This window comes from Callithrix jacchus, chromosome 10 (genome assembly GCF_049354715.1).
Source record: "Callithrix jacchus isolate 240 chromosome 10, calJac240_pri, whole genome shotgun sequence".
NCBI lineage: Eukaryota > Metazoa > Chordata > Mammalia > Primates > Cebidae > Callithrix > Callithrix jacchus.
Window position 1 is genome coordinate 81,122,722 of NC_133511.1, and position 25,122 is coordinate 81,147,843.

Sequence of the window (25,122 nt, forward strand, 5' to 3'; positions counted from 1 at the left end):
GAGCAGACTAGCACCAGTGATATATGATAGGCCTTTATATGTTAGCCTGTGTCCTTTAGATATTTGCATGAAAACCACCACTGATGCTTTTCCGATAATCAGTAGGAGAATATTGCCCATAAATCTGATATTATGTTTACTGTACACGTTGCGTTCTTTCACTGCAATAGTTCTGCTGTGGTTTAATTGTGTCCCCCAAGGTTCATATGCTGGGAACATAATCCCCAATACAACTTTGTTGAGAGCTGGGACCTTTAAGAGGTGATTAGGTCACGAGAGCTCTGTGCCCGTAAATAGATTAAATCTGTTATTTTGGGAGTGGGTTAGATATCTTGGGTGTGGGCTCTTGATAAAAAGATGAGTTCCTCTCTGTGTCCCCTACCTAGTACTTTTATTGCAAGATCTCTTGCCCTTCTGCCTTCCACTACAGAATGACACAGCAAGTTGGCTCCTCAAACTTGGACTTCACAGCCTCCAGAACTGTGGGAAGTAAATCCATTTTTTATAAATCACCTGGTCTCAGCTTTTTCATTATAGCAGCATAAGATAGACTAAGACAATTTCTGTGCTCTCCTCCCACTCTCTGGGAAGAATCTCAGCGTTTGCCAGCTCCTTCTGTATCCAGACTCCAGGTGCATGAGCCCCGCTGCCAAGATGATGACCAGGCCAGACCATTCTCATCACCACTTGCATGCCCGCCCATGAGGAAAGTCTGGCTTCAGGCCCAGGCCCATTCCATTCCACGTAAAAGCTAATTATCTATAAGTGCTTCCAGCAGCAATTTCTTTAGGGATGTGAAAGTGCTTTGATTAGATTGTTCTCTTGGCATCATTAAGTTTACAACAAGAGATAGGAAGTGGGTGATTTGGGGATAGAGACTTTCCTAAAACTGGACTCATGTTTGGGGCAGCTGGCCTCAGGCTGGGCTACTCCTGGGCCCATTATGGGAATTGAGCTGAGCAACCTCTGCTCCTCTGGCCCTTTCACCAACTTCTCATTTCCTCCCTATAGTACCCAAGGAGGGAGGCATAGAGAAGGAGTGAGAAGGCCAGAATTAGGGTCCTGGCCCTCACATTAACTTGCTGTGTGGCCTGGGTAATCTCATCTCCTACCTGGGCCTCTGTCTTCTCATCATTCAGCCCATACTTCATCAGTTAACTGCTGTGTGTTAGGCCTTAGCTGAGTGCTGAGGACCTAGAGACAATTTTGTGTAGGAGCTGCCCTGAGTGGTTCGAATTCACTTGGGGAATGTGCATGTAACCAGATGAGACCATCTAACTTGATAGGTGTTCTGAGGTCAGACCACAGTGGTGTGGCAGTGGGGACAACAGAGAAGACCTCTTCTGGGTGAGGCAGGTGCATGCATGTTCACAGAGGAGGTGACTTCTGACTGGATCTGAGAGGGGAGTGAGGAGGGAAAACAGGGAAAATGACCACTTTAGCTTTAAGTGATTTGGGTTTGAGGTGCTCATGGAATATCCAGGCAAATTATGTTTGGAATTAAATGTAAAATGATAAGATAGCAGTTTGGAATGTAGACGTGGATCTCAGAAAAGAGGGCTAGGTTTGAGGGTCATTGTAGTGAGTCACTGAGGCAACTTGGGTTTGGGTGCCTTTGTCTGATATGGTACAAAGGGGGCTGGCAGCAAAACCTGGTATATGCCAGTTGAGATGAATTTGAGGGAGGAGAGGCCAGCAGAGCAAATGGTAAGAAGTGGTGAGCTAAGAAGGAGCCCAAAAATGTGGTGTCATGAAGTCTCAGCAGGAGAGCATGGCAAGATGGAGAGTTCCTCTCTCACTTGGCCTCTCTGTAACCTCTACTGCTGAGTAGAGGTTACAGAGAGGCCAAGTGAGAGAGGAGCTGAGACACTGAGCTGCATCAGACAATTTCTCAAGTCCTTTGTAAGCATATGATTTCTGTTTCCCTTCTCTAACTCACTTTCTATCTCACTCTCCATTTTCTTGTTGCTGTGTGTCTTTGCTTTTTCATCTCTGTCTTATTTATTCCTGGTTCATCTCCATGTCACTACCCAGGTCAGCACCTATCACAACGTAGGTGCTCAGGAAATGTTTATTGAACTATAGAAATGCAGGGATAGTACTGATTTTCTTTTTATTCCCTTCTGAGGAAGTGTAATTGTTCATCACATTGTTCCTAGTAAGGAATCAAAACAGAAATCACTCCCCTATTTTAAAAGTCCTAGTTCTGGGCTGCATGACTGAAGGATGTCTAAACAAGTGGTTAAACTTTGGGCCCCAATCCAAAGAGCTGAGGTTTTTGGTGAGGTCTCAGTCCCAAAACAATGTATAGAAAGGAGCTCTGGAGACAAGCCCAGTCAGGAGGCTGGGACAGGCAGAAGTGGGGTGAACCTAGGATTCAGGGCCCCAAGTCTAGGAGCCACCAGGTGGGGAGGGGAGGGAATGATGGTGCCCCATGTGGCAGGAACTACACATGCAGTCTCTCATTTGATAATTCCAATGGTCCTCTGAAGTTGTTACTTTTAGTCCCATTTTATAAAGAGGAAAAACAATCTATGAGATTGGTATTATCCCTGTTTTACAGATAAAAGCCCAAAGTAGGTGTATTAGTCTGTTCTCACATTGCTATAAGGACATACCCATGACTGTGTAATTTATAAAGGAAAGAGGTTTAATTGACTCACAGTTCCACAGGACTGGGGAGGCCTTGGGAAACTTATACAATCATGGTAGAAGGGGAAGGAAACACATCCTTCTTCACATGGCAGCAGCAAGGAGAAGTGCAGAGCAAAGTGTGGGAGGAGTCCCTTATAAAACCATCAGATCTCATGAGAACTCCCTCACTATCATGAGAACAGCATGACTCAATTACCTACCACCAGGTCCCTCTCATGACATGTGGGGATTATGGGAACTATAGTTCAAGGTGAGATTTGGGTGGGGACACAGCCAAACCATATCCGTAGGTAAGAAAATTGTTCAGCTAGTAAAGTATAGAGGCAGAATTCAGACCTGGGTAGGCCTAACTCTAATGTCTGTGCATATTCTGACTCTATAGGAATTGCCTCAGGTGCTGGGAAGCCCAGACCCCAGTGATGTGGCGCACTTGAGTAGTCTCCTTCTGTGGTGAGCTGGGCTGTGCAAGAGAGATGGTAATGAATATGAAGATCAACTTGCTGGCAGCAGACCAGGTGGCTGGTCAGCAGCGTCAGAACCAGACACTAGGAAAATTTGGTCCCTATGAAAAGACGCTTTACTAGTAAAGTGAGCAAAACATACAAACAGACAATTCATAGCAGAGAAGATCCAACCTGCAAAAAACAAAAGCCAAAACAAACCAAATCAAAACAAAATAATGATATTAAAAGTCTCTCAACCTCATTACTAAGTGGAGACATGCAGGTTAAAATAAAATTTTTATACCTATAAAATTGGCAAAAAATGTAAAAATCTGCTGATATCAAATATTGGCAAGAATCTGGTGTTAAGTGTGATTATGTATTGCTGGTGGGAGTAAGAATTACTACTACCATGTTGCACAACAATTTGGCAATACCAATAAAGCTAAAGATGTGTAAACACTAGGCCCTAGGAATTCCACTCCTATATTGGGACCTCTGAAGAAACTGGCACATGTTCACTAGAAGGCATTTAGAAGAACATTTATAGCAACACTGTCCATTATAGCAAAAACTGGGAAGCCACTCAAACACCCATCGATGGGAGAATGCATAAATGAATTGAAATTGATTTATACAATCAAATACCATACAACAGTGAAAATAAATGGATCATAGCCACATGGAACAACGAGAAGAGGTTCATAAACAAATGCTGACTGGAGAGAAAAGTAAATTGCTGTATTCAACATGATACCATTTATGTCAAGTACAAATCTTGTAAAACTAACAGTGGATATGTGCAATAAACCTCTCAGGAAAACAAGGGAATAATATGCATAAAACTCAGAGTAACAGCCCATGCAACAGGAGAAATCAGAGGTATGAGATCAAGAAAGGTGTGTAGGGGACTTTCTTGATTTTATTTCTTAGAATTTCTGGATATTAGGCATATACATCTACACATACAGACGTTCATTTTATTATTTGTTATAATTTATTCATTATCTATCATTCATTATTCATTATCTTAATCATTATGTCTATCTATCTATCTATCTATCTATCTATCTATCTATCTATCTATCTATCATCTATCTATCTCTTTTGAAGGGATAATTAATAAGTTACCAAAAGAGATCTGAAGCATATAAAACAAATTGCAAGGAAAGCAAGACAATGGGAAATTGGCAATTGTATAGACAGAACTCCACAGATCCTCTGGAAACCAAAGGACAGTGAAGGAATCGGGTTTACATCAGGATGGGGTCACTTTTCTGGGGTCAAGAATTGATTTATGTTCTCATGCTGGCTGTTTCTCCAATGCTGTCTTTTTCTATAACTGCCTTTGCTCACAATAGCTCCTCCATCTGCAGTGCTATTCCTTTAGCTTTGCTTGTCTGAAGTGTGTCCTTAAGTATTAGGTCAAATTTTACTTTCTTGTATTTATTTTCTACTTACGGAAAGCCTACTACATACCAGACCTGAAGCAGCCAAGAGTTAACAAGCTGTGGTCCCCAGGCTTGCAGAGATGGCAGGAGAACAAGAGAGCAGACAGACAAAGGAGCAGAGAATCATACTATAGTAGTGCTTTTCCGAATTGCTGGCACATAAAAGTCAGCTGTGGAGCCGTTAAAAAGCAGATTCTCAGGTGTCCCTGGCAATTCTGGCAGACTAGGTCTGGGTGGGGTACATTAACTTGCTCTTAAGAAACTCTCCCTGAATTTGATGCAGCTGGTCCACAGACCTCACTTGGAGAAACGGCTTGTTGGTGTGATAAATGCTACAACAATAGCAAAGGTGCTTGGGCATGGGAGCCCCAAAGAGGGCCACCTCTCCCACCTGAAGCATGGGCATTAAGTCAGAGTAGCTTCCAGGAGGCCCCTCTGTAGAGCATCCTCATTTGTTATTTGTAGATGTGAGTCATCTTCCCCCACTGCAGGGAACACTGTTCCCTGGTTTACCTTTGCTCCAGCACAAGGCTTGGCATGCAGTATATGTCAGGAATGTTTTATTCAATGGGATTTCAGAGCAGCAGGCTGGACTAGGGAGCAGGCCTAGTATCCAGGCCTTGGGTGGCAGCAGGCCCTGGGGACCAACAACTCCTTTGTCTCTCTGGTGTGTTTAGATTGGCCTATCTCCAAGTATGTGTTGGGGACTAGGGAAGGTTACTCGTTTGGGTCTGACTGGTATTCATGTCTGAGCTGGGGACTAGGATAGCATCTGCAACCATGTTGAGATTAAGGAGATGGGATTGATTGAGACATTTCCCCACTAACAACCCTATAGCTTCTTAGCAATCAGCTTTATCTGTGCTAGAAGAAGGAAAGGGATGAAGGCCGGATGGGGCAAGAGGTTTCTTATGTTGGCAATAGGGCCGCTTCCTGCTTCTAGCCCCCGCTTCCCTTCCCTTTTGCAGGCCCAAATGAGGCCCCCCTCTGAGGGCCTGTTAGTTAAACACCTGGCATGAGTCCAGTTCTGCCAGGGACTGCCTGGCTGCTGTTTGTTCCCTTTTATTAAGCACATCCAGGTGAGTTTTATTGCGGACAGTTCCCTGGGCTCCTGTTTCCACATTTGTCTCCTTTGAGTCTGAGATTGCCAAAGGCTTTCACAGCTAATGGACCTTACAGCTCCCAAGAGCCATTTAAGGGAGGCACAGAACTCAGTGGTGGTAATTAGTCAAACGAAACGCAGACCTCTGGAAGCCCACTGGAGCTAAGTGTCAGGAAGATGTAGGGACAGAAGCCTCGGGTCTGTGGCAGGTGTAGGGAATGAGCATGGGCTGCACCTCCCCCCACCTCTCCTGTTCTTCCCCCGCCTCATCCCCTACCTCCTACTCCTGACCTGAGAAGGACTTGGTGCTTGGTAGCAGGGTCCCCAGGCAGGCTGTTGTCTAGGGCATCTGAGGGTCTGCAATAGCACGGCGGAGCTAACCGTGACAAGCTCCTGCCTTCTTTTTCTCTAACAAGTCTTGTATACTGACCCTGATGGAGGCTGAAGTCTGAGCTCAGGTGCCACTTCTTAGTAGGCAGGATAATATTCTGTTCAAAACCTGGGCTTTGGCACCAGACCATTGTGTTCAAATGCCAAACCAACTACTTTTAAAGTTCTTGATCTGGGGCAAGTCTATGAAAGTTTCTGTGTCTCAGCTTTCTTGTCTGTAAAATTGAGATAATACTGACTTCAAAGGGTTATTGTAAGGAATAGATTGTATAACATCATGTTCACTCTACATAGAGCAGTACCTGGCATACTGTAAGCACGTGCTCAGCAGCAGCTGTTATCATGCCAAGAGCAGGTCTGACTCGGGCAGAGCTTGAAAACATGTTCTTATCTGGAATTCATGTCCCATCAGTTTCAGGTTTGCTTCTCACTGGTTGGGCACAGAAAGCAAGGCCCCCAAGGAAGCAGCCCCATTTCTATGGATGGTGGAGGACAAGATGGGGAAGAGAACCCTGAGCTCATCCTGTTGCTAAATCAGAGGAAGGGAGGAAGGAGCCAATATTTCTTGAGCATCTCTTCTGGATCAGGCATTGCCTGCTTTATCTCTTAAATCCCCCAATACCCTGTTGAAGGGTGAGGAAATAGAATATCAGAGAGGCTAAGTCACAGAGCAAAGAAGAGGGGTCTAAAATTGGAGCTTGGGGATGTGAGATTTCTAAGTGACTGTTCTTTCTGTGGCAATTTGCTGTGGTATCACCAGGGCCCTGTCTCTGGACACAGGACTTTATGTCTGCTATTTAGAAGACCCATGGAAGTTTACTGATCTCTGCTTGAATCAAAGAAGAGGCCTCCAGGTGCCAGAATTTGAGTCATTCTGAGGGCCTTGTCACTGGATTGTCCCTGGCTCTACATGTAGTCCTGGGCTGTTCTGGGAAGGCAGAGCTGGCTTACATGGAGGGGGCCTGAATCTGTCTCATTAATGTCATGGGCAGTGGTGTCTTCCTAGGGTTCACAGGGAAGCTCCCTCTCTCCATCTGCAGGTGGATGGCATTCTGTGCTTGGCCAACATCCTGACCGACGACAGCCACCCAGAGGCCACACGGGCTGAGGCTGCGGCTGTGGTGGCCCAGGTCACCTCCCCACACCTGCCTGTCACCCAGCACCTCAGTAGCTTCCTGGAGAGCATGGAGGAGATCGTGACAGCCCTCATCAGTGAGTCACCCTGGGCAGTGGGACCACTAGGAGAGAGGGCATTGGGACAGTTGTCTTCAGGAATAGATAGGAAGGCCTTCCAATCTGCCACTCGTTGCACCCCAGGTATCTCCTGTATAGATGATCACATTTGCTGAAATCCCACCATTAAGGGATCAGAATTAGGCTTTGAAGACCTCTATTGTCAAGAGTTTCTTATTAAAATGCATGCAGCCCTCTGAGAAGCAAGTTGAATTATTGTCAGTTTGGGATTAATTGGCATTTCAGAAGGGAGACCAGGACAAGCCCCAGAAAGGAATGGAGCCTCAAATTTTGAGGTTCAGATACTTGGATAAAGAGACTCTGATAGGCATTTTTCCTAAATTCTCAATCCTTGTACCCAGTGACTATCACAGTAATGACTGGGGCAAATGGTTTCTCAGAGAGCACTAGCTCACCACAACCTGCTTCCTGAAAATCACACCATTGGTCTCTCATCATGGGGCCGTGAAAGTGCTGACTCTTCTAGGTTCACCTATTCAAACATATGCACTGCTAGCAGGAGAATCATAGCTCTGTATTTAAAATATGCTCTTTTCTTAGCTTTCCTTTGCTAAGCTATAGAAACTGAAAGGGCTGGTCTGGATAACAATCCCCAGGGAATTGTTTTGTGAACCACCTCTTTCTTTTAAAAGTGCTGGTGGTGATGTGTGTTTCTATTTCTCTGTCACTCTCTTTATATCTATATATTATTGAAATTTCATTTCATTTCATCAGGAAATGTAAGATTAACTCTTGGAGTCACCATACCAGGGCTGGGAATATCTGAAATAGCAAGAACTTAGGGGCAACATAACACTGGGCTAGGTAGGAGTCAGAACCCTGGGTTTGGACTCTAGCTTTTGACTCATGCATTCAAGTGGCTCTGGGCAGCAAGTCTGTGCCAGTGCTGTGTGAGATCCCACCACTCACTCCTTACCATATCTCACTGTAAAACCCACTTCACAATTTTCCTAACATAAACAAGACATTGCAACTTGTTTCTCTCAAGGGTCCTTCTAACTCTAGAATTTGGAGATCTGCAAGTACTTTGCACAGAGGAGACATCAGTTATGTTGACTTTATGGCTGATTCTAGTCATGGGGGCAGTAGCACTCACAGGTCAGGCTGGGAGAAATCAATTTGCCAATGTCCACATTTATTCAAAATTGAGAAAACATGGAAGCCCATTGTTGAAAGTCTTGGCTAGAGGGAGCTCAAGAGACCCTATAGTTCCTTGCATACTCTCTAGGTGAAGAAATCTAAGCCTAGAGAGGTTAAGTTACTTTCTCAAGGTTACACAACAGCATTAGGACTCACTTATGCCAGAGTCCCATATTCAACATCCTCTAGAGCCCAGTAAGAAACATGAATGTGTTGAAGAGCACCACATGGAAGAATAAAGGTGTTTGAGACCTGTGTCAGATTGAAAAACTCATGCAGTGTCTAAAGGGATGGTCACTGGTAAATTTCAGTTGATTGTTACCATGTGGGAAAGGCATAGACTTTTAAAGATGAGACAAAATTTGTAAATTTTATAGAAAATTTCTCTACTTATAAACATTATCAAATAAACAAAGTACATATAGTCCAAGTGACCTTTCACTATTGTCATATATTCATTCTTGCTTTACTTCCCAGGCTGGGTTTCTCCCTGGAGCCAAGGAGTCTTCCTATTATTTCATCCTGATGAAGATGCATTGTAGAGTTCACTCTGAGATTCAGCAGATATATTCCGGGCAGGAAGCCATACTTCTGCTCTTTGGTGGGAAATAGCCCTCCAACTTCTTGCCATTCCCTGGAAACATTTATAAATGAGTCACTGGAATCCTCAATTTAATCTTCCTAACACATCCCAGGTGACTCAGACTGTAGTTCAAATAAATGTGCAGCAAAATTAAAAGGCACTTAGGTAGTTGTGTTAATAATTGCTGTGTCAGCAGCAATAGCAACTGAATGAGAATTAGGAGGAGTGTTTGGACCTAGAAGGAATCTCACAGGAAAGTGGGCCACCGTGCTCTGTAGACTCACCCAAAACCTTGGATGTAGGGAGGTGACCTGGAAGGGACTGGAGACTCCAGTGATTTTCCCAAAATCAGAGGATGGGACAATCACTGGATAAAGGGAATCAGAGTTCTTAATATTTCAGCTAATCTGTTGTCCCAGTCCTGGTGGTTGGATCAAGAGTTTGAGTTGTTTAATGGTCACACCTGGGCTGTGGGGAGCAACATTGCCCAGAGGCAAGTGTTTCCCTCCTGATAGAACTGAAACCCACATCTCTGGAAGCATCACTGGGAATGAGCCAAAGAGGCTGAGAGACCAGAAGTAACCTGGAGAATAAAAGAATGGGGACTTTGGAGTCAGGCAGACCTGGATTTGATTCTAGCCTCAGTCAGTTACTTATTGGCCATAAGACCATGGGCAAGTCACTTAATATATGAATCTTCAATTTCTTCATTTACAAAACAGTGATAAAAATGGGATTGTTGTAAGGAGAAGTAAAAATATGTACAGCAGTGAGTAAACAATAAATGGTAGCTGTTGCTACTACTAGCTTCTCTAAGACTCAGCTAGTTGTAAATGTGGACAATCATTTTCTACTTTGAGGGTATTCAGAATTTAATGGCATAGTGTAAGGCCCACTGCAGGTGTTTGACTAATGTTATTGGTAGAAAAAGGGTTTTATTACTAAAACTAAAATGTAGGCATCAGAAGGTGCATTCACAGGTAGATGCTAGGAGGTCGCATTTGCATCAGAACCTGGAGGTATAGGTTTGTCTGGAGGCAACTAGGGACCAGGATAAAACATAACTCAATTTTGTCTCTTGAACTTTTTTTCTCTCCTGAAGCTCTTTTTCTGAAGTATGTCTTGCCTTTTGTGGTTTTGTGGAGATGTTATCAGTAGGAGAGGGTCTGGACCACAGAAGTACCTGGATTGATGGTCAGGTTGGAGCTGAGGGCTAGACATCAGGTCTACTGAAATGGGAGAAGCACCATGGATAGAATCAATCTATTCCTCCTCCTGAGATGGGCGTGCATTCCAGGTTCTGTGGAGCCCATGAGGGATGTGTCGGGTGGTGGAAGGATGAGGTCACTCTGCTCCTTAAAGGTCCTTAGTACAATTACAGATGGTAAGTGGGGGAGTTTGGTTAGTGCTGAGCTAGGACCACTAGGATTAGAGATTAAGAGCCTGACATTCAGGAGCTTGGTATAGGACTTTCTTGCTGCCAGATGCCTCTTATCCCGGGACCAAAAGGAAGCACCAAGGCTCTGTTGATGGCAGCTGGAGGGGTATAATCTCTCTGTTTTACCTTTAGTCTCTTCCTTAAGGCAAGGTTAGCAGCAGGCTAGTGTGCATTACTGGAGAAACAAAGGGACTGGAAGCTCCTTCCCACTTCATGGGCTTTGTATTTCTTTTTCCTTTGGTCTAGAATATTCTGTTTCCCCAAGTAATTTTTATGACTGGCCCCTTTCTTCCTTTAAGGTCTCAGCTGTAAAGTCACATTGTTAGGGACACCTTTTGTTGCGCACCTCAGTGGGCGACTAGATATGCTGTCTTAGCACTTGTTCATTTTCTCCCTCATATTTATCAGACTTTGGAATTATGCATAATTTTTTAAAAGTTCATTTTCTTGCCCACTAGTAGAGTGTGAGTTCAACAAGGGCAAGGACCTGAACTGTTTTGTTCACTATGCCATCCCAATACCCCATTGGCACCTGGAACGTAGTGCTCATTCAATAAATACTTATTGGTTGAAGGAGTGAGTAGAGTTACATGCCATGTTTTAAATCCCAGCTTGGTCACTTGTGTAGACAGATACTGTTCCATCTGTAGTAACCACTTTCCTCATCTGCAAAATGGGTATTACAACACCTGCTCTGAAGATCTCCCAGAGCTATTGTGGGAACCAAAGGGACAACTGATATGAAAACACTTGGCATGGAAGTTATTTTCTTTCTCTTCACCATCCAGAACTGTGCCAAGAGGCCTCATCAGGGGAAGTCTTCCTATTGGCCTCTGCGGCCCTTGCCAACATCACCTTCTTTGACACAATGGCCTGCGAGATGCTCCTGCAGCTGAACGCCATTCGTGTCCTCCTGGAAGCCTGTAGTGACAAGCAGAGAGTGGACACGCCTTATACTCGAGACCAGGTAAGGTGTCCAGAAGGCACCAAGCCCAGGGCCTGTAGCCGTGGAGACAGAGGTTAGGAGGCCAGCACTTAGTTTCTGAGGTAGGGGAGAGGGCAGGGGAATCCTGTTAATTTTGCATGCTGTAAGAAGGTAAATATTCTCCATGTCTCTCATTGACCTTGAAGCCTCTTTATGAGACCTCCTACCCCTTTGGCTCATCCCATTGTGAGCTTTACATGCTGCAGAAAGGTAAAGGAATATATTTTCCATGTCTCTCATTGACCTTAAAGCCTCTCTATGAGATTTCCTATCTGCTTTGCCCATCCTGGCCACTTCAGGGCCTTCTTTAATCTCTTCAGATTGCCTGTTCTTGGAGGCAGAAAGACCCACAGAAAGTACCTGGACCTGCTCTGAAGTTCTGTGTCCTGGTCATGTTGGTGCCCATCTGACACTGAACCCTGTAGTGAACCACTTTCCTCTCTACCTTCATGAGAAACAGAGGCTTGGAGCAGAACCTTAATTCTGGGCTTCAGCCTCTACATCAGTCATAATTTTCTTTGTATATTTGAGCTCTGTGAAAGATTTTCTTTGGTAGAAAAGGGGTTTTACTACTAAAAGTGTTTGAAAACATAGAATGAGGGGCTTTTAAAGGCTTTTTGAACTCTGATGTCCTAGAATTTTATCCTGGTTCACCTCTGGCCCCCAACAAGGAGTGGGGGTGGTAGATTAGGTGGGCTTTAGGTCTCTGTAAATTCCTCCCAGTACCTAAGCTCTAAGTTAGATGATTCTCTCTCCCAATTCCTCCCAGTACCTAAGCTCTAAGTTAGATGATCCTCTCTCCCCCAACTCAGCTTATTCCTGTCTGCATTTTAGCTCCCACACCATCACCCCTTCCACCCTTATCTCTGAACTGAAGTTGCTTTGGTTTCTGTCCCATGCCAGCAGCTCCAGGAAGGCCTTTCCTGATGGTTTCAGCTCTCTGGAGTTGCCTCCTTTTCTTAGCATTTGTAACTCACAATGCAGTGTTGACTTATCTAATGACATTTATTCCTCTTAATTATTTCATGTGATTTTCCTCCTCTGAGGGCATGACCTAAGTTTGGAACTTCCCTAGGATTTTTAAGGCCTCTAGCCTAGAGCTGATAGCCTTGGTGAAGTTCCCTAAACTTCGTCAGTTATTTCTTATCCTTAGAATCACCTGTGAAAGGGCAGCTGACCATAGAAGCTCCTATTCAGAGAGAATTTTCTAATATCTAAACATTTGCATATGAGAGTTCTAATACTACTGTGACACTGGTGATGTTTGCCTCATTTTGTAGATAAGAATATTTTGGCTCAAGAGGATATCCCCAAAATTAAGTGGTTGGCAGGCAGCTACCCAGCATTTAAATCAGGTTTACATTTAAATTCTTAGAACTTGATCTTTGACTCTCATCTGCTGTTGTCTTTGAAGAAAGGAGGTCGTGCAGCTGTTGAACCACAGACTGGGTGTTGGTCCTGCCTGGGCCATTTATCAATTGAGTGACATTGAGCAAGTCAAAGGCACCTGCGTGTTAGTTTTCCATCTATTAATTGGGACATTAATGTCTATGTTGCAGGGTTATTGTGAAGGTAAGTGTAATAAGATATGCAAAAACCTAATATAAGGCTTAGCCCCTACTAAGTTCATAATAAATGGTGAATATCATTATTTTTTAAACCTGATGATCCAAGGAAGAGCATTAATAGTGTGTTACCCGAAATCCTCAACTCAGCCTTCCAAACTGTATGACATGTATAATTCCAGACTTCCTTTCCAGTCTAATCTTTTACTTCTAAGAGTTGGATAAGTCTCTGGAGAGATAAGGTATGACAGTAACAGATAGAGTGGTGGCCCCTGGTTGGCCATTGGCCTGACTGGCTCCTGAGGGGGACATGCCCCGTGTCTACTGTAGACATATCCTTGGTTGTGGTGAGGGAGACAGGAGGGCGCACCCTTTGTGATCCACCCTATTCATGCTCTTGTTGTCTTCAGCTAGGTACCTCCAGTTGCTGGTCTCTCATGTACCTGACATAATTTTAGGTCCCTTCACCTTCAAGTGCCTCTCCTGTGGCTAACTCCAGTCATTTCATACAAGATCAAGTAGTGAGTCAGTAAGACCAGGAATTTTGGAGTCAGACAACCTGAATTTGAAGCTTTTTTGCTATTAATAATCATGTCACTTTGGGCAATTAACTTTGAGTCTTACTTTGTTAATCTGTAAAATGGAAATAAATAATACATATTTTACAAAGTTGAAATAAGAATTAAATAAGTTGATAAATATAAACTCTTGGTACAGACTCTGACACATAGAAACTATTAATTCAACAGAAGCCACTATCAATGTTATTATGATTGGCCTTTGAATGTGTGGCACACAGCACTGAACGGGAACCTCCAGAGAGGAGTTCCCTCATCTGTAAAAGAGTTATGGCTTCTTCCATTTTGGATGTCCTGTGACTCTATGTGTAGAAGCCCCCTTCTCATCACAAGGAGTGACTGGCCCACTCTTGAAGCCTCACTGAGTCCTAGGAAAAGGAGATCAGAGTAGGGAGAGAATGTGGTCATGCTGCCAGCAGATAGTTCTTTCTGCACCTGGAGTCAGTAGCTTTTCATGTTATTCCACTGTCTGAGCCAGGCATGTACCACCTGTCCTCAGGATGGCTTCACCTTCTGCCCTGGCTCAGAACAGCCACTTAGCTAGCGAAAGTGCACCCATTAAAGAAACAAATGGCTCTTTCCTGTGGCAGCAAAAGGATTAAGGTGATCAGGGCTCCCTGTAATGAAGACAAAAAAGATGAATTAGGCTTTGAAGTGCTCACTGCCCCCTGAAATACTTAGGAGATTCAATGCCCCATGAGGCTTCCGGTAATGAACCTGCCAATGACAACAATGCTGTGTGGAGCCTCTTGGTCCTGGATCTATACAGACCACCTCTGTTTGAACAATGAGAACTTCTCTATCATCCTGGCAAGCAAGGTCCACATAATTCGTCCAACAGAAGCATCGTTAGCCATGCCTATCCTGTAGCCAGCCTTGGAGTGTGGAAGTTGGTGAGGGCAGCCTTGGACCTAGGCTTTTCAGCTAATTTACAGGAAGGGGGCCTGGGCTGCAGCTGATATGCTCAGGCCTTGAGAAGCCCAACAAGTAATCTGGATAGTCCTATGTTTTCATGCCAAGGAGGTATTTCCAGGAGCCATACTTCCCATGGAATCAGCTACAGATCTGACAGGGGGAGGTAGGAAAGGGGCTGTCTCCAGATATATTGGTGAACCTCTGCCCTGCCTGTGAAGCAGGGACAATCTAGGATGGAAGGGACCTGATGATCTTGTCTAATGTGTAATAGAGATTTTACTGAGCCTGACTTTTTGTGGCCTTCAGGAATTAACTATTTTCATAAGGGTAGGAGTGCTACTATATACTTCCCACAATAATACACCATCTGTTTGGCATTTTAGAATGACCAGATTTTGTAATATTTCTGGGATTTCACTGTGAATACCGTTTATCAGAAAATGATAGTCACTAGAGGTTGTATTTTTGGCTCACATCTCAAAATCTATAGTTTATAAAGCTCTGTCATGTATATATATGATATATTAGAAACAGTGCAGCTTTTTAGTTCAGACAGATCTGAGTTCACATTCTGGTTCTGCCATTTCCCAGCTATGTGACCTTGGACAAATCACTTAACCTCTCTGAGTCACAATTTCCTCATCTGTGTAATGGAAATAATAACACTTGCTCCCTCCTTCATGTCATTATGATGAGTAAATGGAATAACACTAGTAAAGTACTTAAAACCAAAGTGAATACTCAATAATGAATGGGACAACAGTCTCTAACAGAACTGGAGGCTGGGGTAGGTTTGAGACAGGGAATGTCAGCTTTGAAACAGGAAGGTAGGGTCAGGAAATGTAGTTAACGTGGTGGTCACTGTATTGGTCTGTTCTCACATTGCTGTAAAGAAATGCCTGATGTAATCCCAGTACTTTGGGAGGCTGAGGTGGGCAGATTGCCTTGGTTTATGAGTTCAAGACCAGCCTGGGAAACATGGCGAAATCCTATCTCTAAAAAAAAAAAAAAATTAGCCAGGCGTGGTAGTGCACACCTACAGTCCCAGCTATTCGGGAAGCTAAGGTGGGAGGATGGTTTGAGCCTGGGAGATGGAGGTTACAGTGAGCCAAGATGGTACCACTGCACTACAACCTAAGCGATACAGCCAGACCTTGTCTCAAAAATAAAAATAAAAATAAATTTCCTGAGATTGGGTAATTTGTAAAGAAAAAAGGTTTAATTGGCTCACGGTTCTGCAGGCTAAACAGAAAACATGAAGCTGGAATCTGTTTGGCTTCTGGAGAGGACTTAAAACTTACAGTAACTGTGGAAGGCAAAGGTGAAGCAGACACATCACATGGCAGGAGCAGGAGCAAGAGAGAGCAAAGCGGGAGGTGCTTCACACTTTTCAACAAGAACTCACTTCACTATCACAAGAACAGCAGCAAGAGGATGGTGCTAAATCATTCATGAAGGATCCACCCCCATGAATCACCTCCCATCAGGATCCACCTCCAACACAGGGGATTACAATTCAACATGAGATTTTCGGTGGAGACACAGATCCAAACCATATCAGGGACGTTATGTAGTATTGGAGGAATCCCGGATCATAACACCCCATCCCGACCCGTTCCGGAAACCCCTCCCTACAAAGCCAAGGGCAAACCAAGCACAGAGAATATGGTTTGGCCTTTATATGCTCTCTAACACTGTGGAGTTACAGCCCAACATTTGTGTAATCCCCAGGATGAGGGAGCTGGGTCTCACCCAGGAGAGCCCTTCAGCCTATTCACCAGCAGTACGAGACCTACATCCAAAACAGTTCCATGGCTTTTATCGTACTGTCTCCTAAGCCTAAATTTTAGTTCTCCACTCTTGACTCTATAGTAGTAAGAAGAGAATGCCGATCCTGTCAGTGAGAAGACCCAAGTACTGGAAAGAGGAAGCTGTATGCTTGTCTCTGGGCCTAGGCAGGTGCCCTTCTCCTAGCCTCTATGCCTGTCCAGCCCTCTCAGGTCCTGGGCCCTGGGCCATGCCTGCTAGAGGATGGGAGAGGCTCAAAAGAGAGCAGAAGAGAAGAGGGCTATACTTTCTCCTGGGCTCTCTTGCTTCTCTGGCCTTGTAAAACAAAGTATGTTCAAAGATACCACACCTTTCCTCCCTTAGACCCCTTAATTCTACAAATCAATGTCCTTGTCCAGATTCTTTCTGCTCTTTGGTAGAGGAAGTCGTGTGGAGGGAAGAAGGTACAGAGAAGCACTGAGCTTCCCCTAAAGCAGGGGTATCCAATCTTTTGGCTTCCCTGGGCCACACTGAAAGAAGAATTGTCTTGGGTCACACTAACACTAATGATAGCTGATGAGCTGAAAAGAAAAATCACACAAAAAATCTCATAATGTTATAAGAAAGTTTACAAATTGTGTTGGGCCATATTTAAAGCTGTCCCGGGCTGCATGTGGCCTGCAGGCCATGGGTTGGACAAGCTTGCTAGAGGCTGAAAATGATTTTGCTTTTTGTTCTCAGGGCTGCAGTTGACATTGTTGCTGCAAATATCAGAGTTAACATGGTGAGAATAGAAATCTAAATATTCATCTGAAAATTAAAGAGTAATTCAAATTACAGTCATATAATCTGTTGGCCTTTTGGTCCTAATTTCTGTACAGCATAAAAGTAATCATAATGTTTCATGAAATATGTGCCAGGCTTTCTGTGTTGAAAGTTCTTTAGATCAGAGCACCTGTCTACTTGGGTGTCCTGGGTATTCTTCACTTGCCTTGAATGCAGTTTGGTCTTCAGTATTAGTTTCCAGCAAAGGAATGCAGGCAAAGTCAGGGTGTGATCAGGGCTGACTGCTGAGACACTGTTAGGATGTGGCAGGCCTGGTTCATACCTTGTCATCAGCCTGCAGACAACTGTTTCCAGAAAACCTGCTTTGGGCCAGCACAGGGCGCACCTTTTCCTCCGTGTGCACTGACATCAAAAGGCCTCGCCAACCTCCTTCCTACCACACAGGGGCATATTTTCTTGAACCAGTGACGTGGGAGGTCCCCTGCTATCCTGGATCAATTTCCTGTCTGCGTCAATTTTCTTAATGTCTTTGGGGGCCAAAGAAAAAATAATTTGAAAACGCTACATAAGGTAGTGAACACACACTTTGTTCCTCTTGTGGGAAGGGTTGTCCTGCTCTGGGACAGGCTCCCCTTTGGGAGGAATCTCACATTAGCAGTGTGTCTTGGCCATGCTGATGCTCAGCCACCCACCCTGCCGCCCCCAGGTGCTGCATGTTGCTTGGCTGGTGCTTCTTGACACATCTTTCAAGGCTTGCATCCTTTCAGGTTCTCCTGCCCAGAGTGATCCAGGTTTGTTTTATTTAACAAAGGGTGCTTGATGAGATATTAATCACTGAATGCTCATACAGGTCTTATAAGAGATGTTTTATTTATTTACTTATTTATTTAGACACAGAGTCTTGTTATGTTGCTCAGGCTGGTCTCAAACTCCTGACTTCAAGTGATCCTCCTGCTTCAGCCTCTGGAGTAACTGGGATTAAAGGCATGAGCTACAGTGCCTGGCTGAATTATTTTTATTTCTTGTGGTAGGGCCCCCAAGGATGTCTGCATCCTAATCCTCAAAACCTGTGAATAAGTTACTTTATATAGTGACAGGGATTTTCTAGATGCCATTGAGTTAAGATCTTGACATAGGAATATTATCCTTGATTATCCAAGTAAATCCAGTGTCGTCACAGAAGTTCTTATAAGAGGGAGGGAAGAGGATTAGAGTCCGAGAATCAAATGTGATTAAGGAAGCAAAGGTCAGAAGGATATACTCCCCTGAGCCAAAGAATGAGAGCAGCCTCCAGAAGCTGGAAAATAGAAACTAGGAAATTGATTTTCCCCTAGAGCCTCCAGAAGAAATGAAGATCTGTCAACACCTGGAATTTTGCTATGTAAGACTCATTTAGAACTTCTGACCTCTAGAACTGCAAGATAAATTGTGTTGTTTTAAGCCACTAAGTTTGTGATAATTTGTTTTAGCAGCAATAGAAAATGAATACACCAAGGCACAGAAGGTTAGGTAACATGGCCAAGATCATAGGAAAATGTGATAGAGCCAGGATTTAGATGTAGGTTGAGCATTACACTCAGCTATTACATTACACTGACCTCTCGCCTAGGGCCACTCTCAAGGGTGATGTCCTCTGGATTTACCAAACAACTGCAAGGGCAACAGTGCCCTTTCACTCAGGTGGAATAGAACTTAATGGAACATTATCAGACAGGAATGAATTTGCCTGGGCTGGAGAAACTGGCTGGCTGGCTCCTGCACTCTGCCGCCTCACAGCATTGCTAGCTTGTATCCAACCAGGTAAAACAGTTGTCCCTAAAATCCCACCCATGGACTTGACTGTGAGGATAAACAATGACCTCTGTTATGGTGCACACAAGGATGTTTCGAAAGAGGGGCTCAAAGCAGGGCATAATTGGCATTTATTCAAATTGTGCTTAATTGAATACTTCATCTGCACCTCCAGAAAGCCACATGGGGTACAGGCTCTGTAAAGAGGAAGTAATTTTCATTAACAGGATCTAAATTAGTCTGACACAAAGACCTACGTGGTGCCTGTGACTCGGCTAATAATTACTTTGTAATGAACCCGTTGCCGCAGACAAAGCTTTCCTTTTCTTTTCCTACTTTGTCCTTCCTTCCTTCCTTCATTTTTCTCACTACTTGGCTCCTTCCTCCTTCCCTCCTTGCTTCCTTCCCTCCCTTCCTTTCTTCCTTCATGATTCTGCATGTCAACTAAGTGTTTTTGTCAGAGAGGCCAACCCGGTGATGATGGGATGGCGCAGCCCCTGTGTGGTGGAAGCAGAGTTCATGCTTCCTGCTCACAGCACAGAGATAGCCAAATAAACTCTAAACCAACATGGACTTGGCTGTGTACCTCCTCCCTCATAAGAATGTGCACATAGTGCCTCTTGGGGAACTTTCCATTTTTGACTGCATCTTAAACCCAGCTTTTCCCTCTAACTCCTTCCACTGAGCCCACAAACACAACCTTAAAAAGTGCAAAAATAGTAAATAAATACATTAAAGATCCTCGAAGTCCGAAATCTCCTTTAGTCCTATTATCTTAACTGCAAAAAGGAGCTTGTCACCCCCTTCATAAAACATCTGGTGGTACAGAGTAGCTTTCAGGATAGTTTCTGGAGTATTCATCTGTCCTTCCTCTGGCAACCCACTGTAGTCATGCTTATCCACCCAGGCTCCAGTGGGGTCTGAGTTGGAAGGGGCTGTCACACACACGGATGCTGCAGAAGAATGCGGCATCGCCTTCCAACATGTGTTCAGAAAGAAAGGGGAGAGATGGGTATTTTATTAACACAGCAAGCTTTTTCCTTTCTGTTTAAAAGAAGATATTTTTACATGTATTTGTTATCCAGAGTAAAATAGTAATATTTGTTATCCAGAGTAATTAAAATGTAGATGATACTCTTTCTTGGTAGACATCACATTACTATCCAGTTAAAGAATTTTAGCTGCCTGCATTGTACTCAATAGACTGTTAACTGCTGTCTCAGAGGAGAGGAGCATAGCCTTTGCTTATATCATCCTGCAAACTTTGAAGAAACCTTTCGAGAGAGAGAGAGAGAGAGGCTCGTACTAGTGAGAAGTGTTTTTTAATTTAATTTTATTATTTATTTTAATTACCACTTGAGAGTGCTGTACATTTCTGTGAAAGTGGGTGAATTTTCATCTTGCGATTTATATCAGGAGCAGTGTTGTAGATGGTATCTGAGTTAATAGGTGCCATGTTTCCAATATATTCCAGTAGTGTTTTGGCACTTTGTGCAATTTGGAGTCCCTGGAATGAGTACCCTGTCAGGCCATTCCTTAATCCAGTTTGTGCTGTGAGTTCTGTGTTCCCCCTTGACTATACAAGGGGTTGCAGGTGAGGCTGATTACAGCCCATAAAGTTGTAAATGAGACTCACTGTCTACCTGGGGTCAGTACCCCTTTCCTACAGGCAGAGACTTTCTGTGATGACTGATGACTGAGGCTTACCACAGACTTGTAACATGCAGCTGAGTATGCATGTTCTCATCAGATTCCATATAATACCAGTGCTTGGGGTATAATGCTGCGTCCTCCTACTCATGCCCTCTAACGTGACCTTAGCTTTCATCCATTGCAGGTTGAAAGTAGGTGAGGGTTAATATTCAGGAAAGAAGCTGGGATGGAGGAACTCAATCTAGAGTAAGAGCTAACTGTCAGGAGGACAAGCCAGCAAAGAGGAGTTAGGGGGCCAGGGACCTGCTGGTTCCGTCTGCATTTCAGGACTGGGGACCAGAGCAGAAAGACAGCTGGGCCCCAACTTCACCCAGGGTGATGCTAGTCTTTCTAGGGTGTTCTGAGGCCCTTGGGAGGCATCCTATGGCCATAGGCTGATAAATGGGCATTAGTCACTGGGGAAATACATCGGAGTGGCAGGAGCCCATTAAGATGGAAGAAAATACCATGGAAGGATAGGCCCAGTGGACAGGAAGGAGTCATAGGATAAAAGGAAGATTTGTAACCCCTGGCTGACCTGTCTGTAGAGAGTACCATTTGGATCAGTTGTTTTCATTTTCTCAGTTTCTAAATTCTCTTTTCCAGATTGTGACCATCTTGGCAAACATGTCTGTCCTAGAGCAGTGCGCCTCTGATATCATTCAGGAGAATGGTATGTCTTTGCAGCAGTGTACATGTTATGTGGATTATCTGGATGTAGGGGACTGTCTTTGTGCTTGTGTGAATGCCTGTGCAGGTATGTAAATAGGTACATGTATCACCTCGCTTGCATGAGCATATATGTATGTGCTTGTATGTGCGCAACTGGGCCTATATATGTGTTTGTTTGCTTTTGTGAGGCCTAAATTCTAGTGGAAGACAGATAATGTACAAGAAGATAGAAAATGTCCAATGATGATAGTGTGACAGTGCCCTGGGGAAAATAAAATAGGGAAGAAGAGTAAGTTAATCTCAGGGTGGGGTGGTGGTGGGTGCTATTTTAATAGGGTGGTGAGGAGATGGCAAATATTTCATTATGATCCTCAAATTAAAAAATCTATTCCTACCAAGTAATACATTCCAACTTTAAACTGTTCCTATCTTATTGGATTTGGCCTCAGTAAAAAGCTGATGAAGGGGTGAGCATGGGAGAGCAGGTCAGAGCAACCTGAATGTATTGAGCCCTCACTGAGAGCATCTCTTCTCCCACTTGCTCCCTTGTTCCACCTTGTGCTGAACGTGTCACGAAGGTCCAGGTGGGGCAGGCCAGGTTTCATTGGCCTGGAAGCTGATCTAAGCCGTTTCTACCAAAGGACAAGGCGGCTGCCTTGCAGCTGGGAGCAGAGATGGTGAGGGCTTCCTGTGACTGGGAAATAAGGGAGCAATTAGCAACCGGTTGGAAACCAGAGACGCTAATGAGGCGGAGTGAGGTGGGAGCCTGGGCCTGCTGCTTCTGCTCTTGCTAAAACTCCTTCTCCCAGGCTTCCCTGCTGTCTTAACAAAGATACACTTCCCCATCCCCCATTGCTCTGTTACTAATTGAAGGACATCATTTTGTGTTAATTTTATGTGATTGAGCTAATAATGAGAAACTTTGCTGAGCCAGCTGAGGCCATGAAGCTGAGCTATTGCATCTGTGCCCTGTTCTTTCAGCACTTATAGAGCCTTATGTTGAAGTGCTCAGTGGGAGTTGGTCTCCATAGGCCTGTGAATTTGGGATTGGAATATCTGGCATCTGTAGAGAGTTTTATGATTCACTAATTGCTATTGACTGACTCACTCAGTCAACTGTTACTGAGACCTAATATGTGCCTGGCATTGTGCTAGACAATGAGAACAGAGAGATAACTAAGTCCCTGCCTTGGTCCTAGAGGATCTCAGTCTAGACAGAGAGCACAACTTACCAAAACTGACATATGATAAAAGTATAACATCTACAATAAAATAATGCAATAGAGGGAGGTTGGCATGGTGGTTGAAGTTGTAACTGAAACCATATTCTGTGGGCGTAAATCCTGGCTCTGTTTACTAACCATACAACTTCTCTGTTTTTCCATCTGCAAAATGAGAACAATCCCTACCTTATAAAGTTGTTGTAAGGATGTGTGTTAGAAGATTGTCTGGCACAGAATCAGCACTAAGCTAAGCCTATCTCCTCTTTCAGGAAATAGTGGCAGTTTCATGGAGTTTGCCTGAAGAAAGTTTAATGAGGGAGCTATTTTCAAAAGTGGGGCAGGATTTGAGTATTCAGCAATGGTGTCAATGCAACTGGGGTCTGATGGAAGACAGGCCTCTTAGGTCTGGGCAGGGCAAATCTTGTTGCACAGGCTGGACTTTGAAAGTCCATGGTTTAAAGAACAGTTCAAACTTAGATGTCTACACAATTCAGACAGGTAATATAAACAGACGAGGTGAGCTCACCAGAGACAGGTCAATCTCTTTCAGTGAGACTCTGTCTCAAAAAAAAAAAAAAAAAAAAAAAAAGGAACTCATGATAAGCTTTAACAATTTGTTTTTGTGTAGACAGGAGGGCCTAGTGTTGAAATTCAGGAGGCAATTTCAGAAGTTAGAGATCTGGATTTTTATAGAAATCCTTCAATTAGCATACTATCAAAAATCTAAAAAATTTTAGACACTGTGTAGAGCAACAAAACAAAGGAAAACTATATCCTTGGGTCATGTCTGGCTTAAGTTCTAAGCTGGCAGGAGCCTCTGGGTGCAGAAGAGGAGAGTGTGAGATGGGCAGTTGGGCAACAGCTCACATAGAAGGTGAGCTTTCACTACAACCTGCAGGATGGAGTTTTTTAGATGGAGCATCAAGAGGGAAAATGGCATCCATTGTAGAAAGAAAGTGTGGGTAAAGGAAAGAAGGTATGAGTGGACATGGGTGTGGTTTGTGGAACAATTAAAAGACAAATCTGATTTCATGGGGAGGTAGGAGGCTTCTCAGCAGAGATTATAAATCTCTGTCTAATTACTACACCCTTTTCCAGCTTGAGTTCTCTCTAAAACATTTGATCTAGTTATTATCAGCTAGTCATAACCAGCTTAGATTTGGATCACCTGTTACCACGGGGATTCATCACCACCGGACCTATCTCAGATGCAGCCAGTATCAGATGTGAAGAGGTGATGGAGAGAAACCAGTTATCTGAGTTTCTTTCATTTTTGTTTTCTTGATCCCAAATGTGATGCTACATCTGAATTTCAATAGCAGCTCCCCCAGCTATTCACTTCTCTCTGGGCTTCAAAATTAATTGTAATAGTACCTAATTCATGAAGCTACTGGAAGATTTTAGGGGATTATGCAGTTACTGTGCATTGCGCACAGTGCTGAGTATGTAGTAAAAGCTCAATAATAGCATTAAAAAAATAAATATGTCTTCAGATGCTCCTTAAGAGTATAGTGATTTGGTACATGGATTCACCCTCAGGAGTAGAAGGCATGGAGGAGTGGCCTTGTCCAGCTTCCTCCCTCTGGGTGAGACCCCTGAAGTCATCCTGACAACCTTTGCTTGCACTCTGTAGCCATCTGTCCAGCTGGCCCCATGGGGAAGGCTCTTTGCTGGGGGTAGGTACCAACTATTCCTTGTTTCCTGCATAGGGGTCCAGCTCATCATGGGCATGCTGTCTGAAAAGCCAAGGTCTGGGACCCCCGCTGAGGTGGCAGCCTGTGAGAGAGTCCAGCAGAAAGCTGCAGTGACCCTGGCCCGTCTCAGCCGAGACCCAGATGTGGCACGGGAGGCTGTGCGGCTCAGCTGTGAGTAGTGCTTGCTGGCTGTGGCTGGGGTAAAGTGTGGGGTTTGGGGGTGGGAGCAGCTCTGATTTCATGGTGGCAAGAGTGGACACAGGGCGAGGGGTGGCTAGGGTAAGCCCTATCTCTGGGGGCTAGAAAATGCTGGGATGGAGGCTCAGGGTACAGCCCCTAGTCTAGTTTGTAACCTGGGGCTGAAGCAAAAGGGAGAAAGGACCTAGAGAAGTGAAAGTTGGCCAGAACCGTGACTCACCTGCAGACTGTTAATAAGATCCCCATTCTTTCATTCACTCATTCATCTTTTCACTTGCTCGGTTATTTATCTATTCATCTGTTTACCTATCTACTTGTTCATTTATTCGTTAATTTATCCTTTAGTTCATTTATTCATTAACCCATTCGTGACTTCATTATTAATTCATTAATTTACCCATTAACATGCTAATTCATTCAGTCAGTTAGTTATTTACCCAGTAAATATTTTCAGAGCATCCACCCTATGCTAAGCTCTCTTCTGAGCACTGGGCATGTAACATTGGATATGACATTGTTCTGACGACAGGGGCTCACAGCCTCACAGAGGTGACAGATAAAGAGATATTCTCACTTCAGAATCATGGGAGTGACACTCAAAGCATGTCCGTGGTACATTTGACACGCAGAAGAAGTAGCCCATGTTTATCTGGGTGGGTCAAAGAATGTTTTAACAAGGGGGTGAGTTCTCTCCTGTGGTTTGATGGGTAAGTAAAAGTTACTCCCATGTGAAGGCTGAGAAAGGGCTCTGCAGGAAGAAGCACGAGAAAAGGCATGGCAGTGTCGCCAATCATCCAGGT

General features: G+C 44.1%; 1 protein-coding gene and 1 long non-coding RNA gene across 7 annotated transcripts in view; one reads left to right on the top strand and one right to left on the bottom strand.

The window, feature by feature from the left end:
- The window catches only part of INSC (INSC spindle orientation adaptor protein), a 140,139-nt gene that overhangs the window by 110,469 nt on the left and 4,548 nt on the right, over positions 1-25,122 (top strand). For all 4 annotated transcript variants that reach the window (XM_035265911.3, XM_009007722.5, XM_035265908.3 and 1 more), the window contains 4 exons: positions 7,082-7,253; positions 11,245-11,423; positions 21,142-21,208; positions 24,140-24,295. In XM_035265911.3, coding sequence (XP_035121802.1) covers positions 7,082-7,253; positions 11,245-11,423; positions 21,142-21,208; positions 24,140-24,295 — 574 coding nt within the window. The remainder of the gene's footprint in view (positions 1-7,081; positions 7,254-11,244; positions 11,424-21,141; positions 21,209-24,139; positions 24,296-25,122) is intronic.
- LOC103796229 (uncharacterized) overlaps positions 1-25,122 on the bottom strand; it is a 57,912-nt gene that overhangs the window by 10,513 nt on the left and 22,277 nt on the right. Inside the window, exon 3 of one of the 3 annotated variants that reach the window (XR_623940.5) lies at positions 8,410-9,069. The exons of 1 other annotated variant lie outside the window; for it this stretch is intronic. This is a non-coding gene — a long non-coding RNA (uncharacterized LOC103796229). Of the gene's footprint in view, positions 1-8,409; positions 14,202-25,122 lie in introns of those variants that run through there. One more of the 3 variants, XR_004731324.3, reaches the window with a different exon arrangement.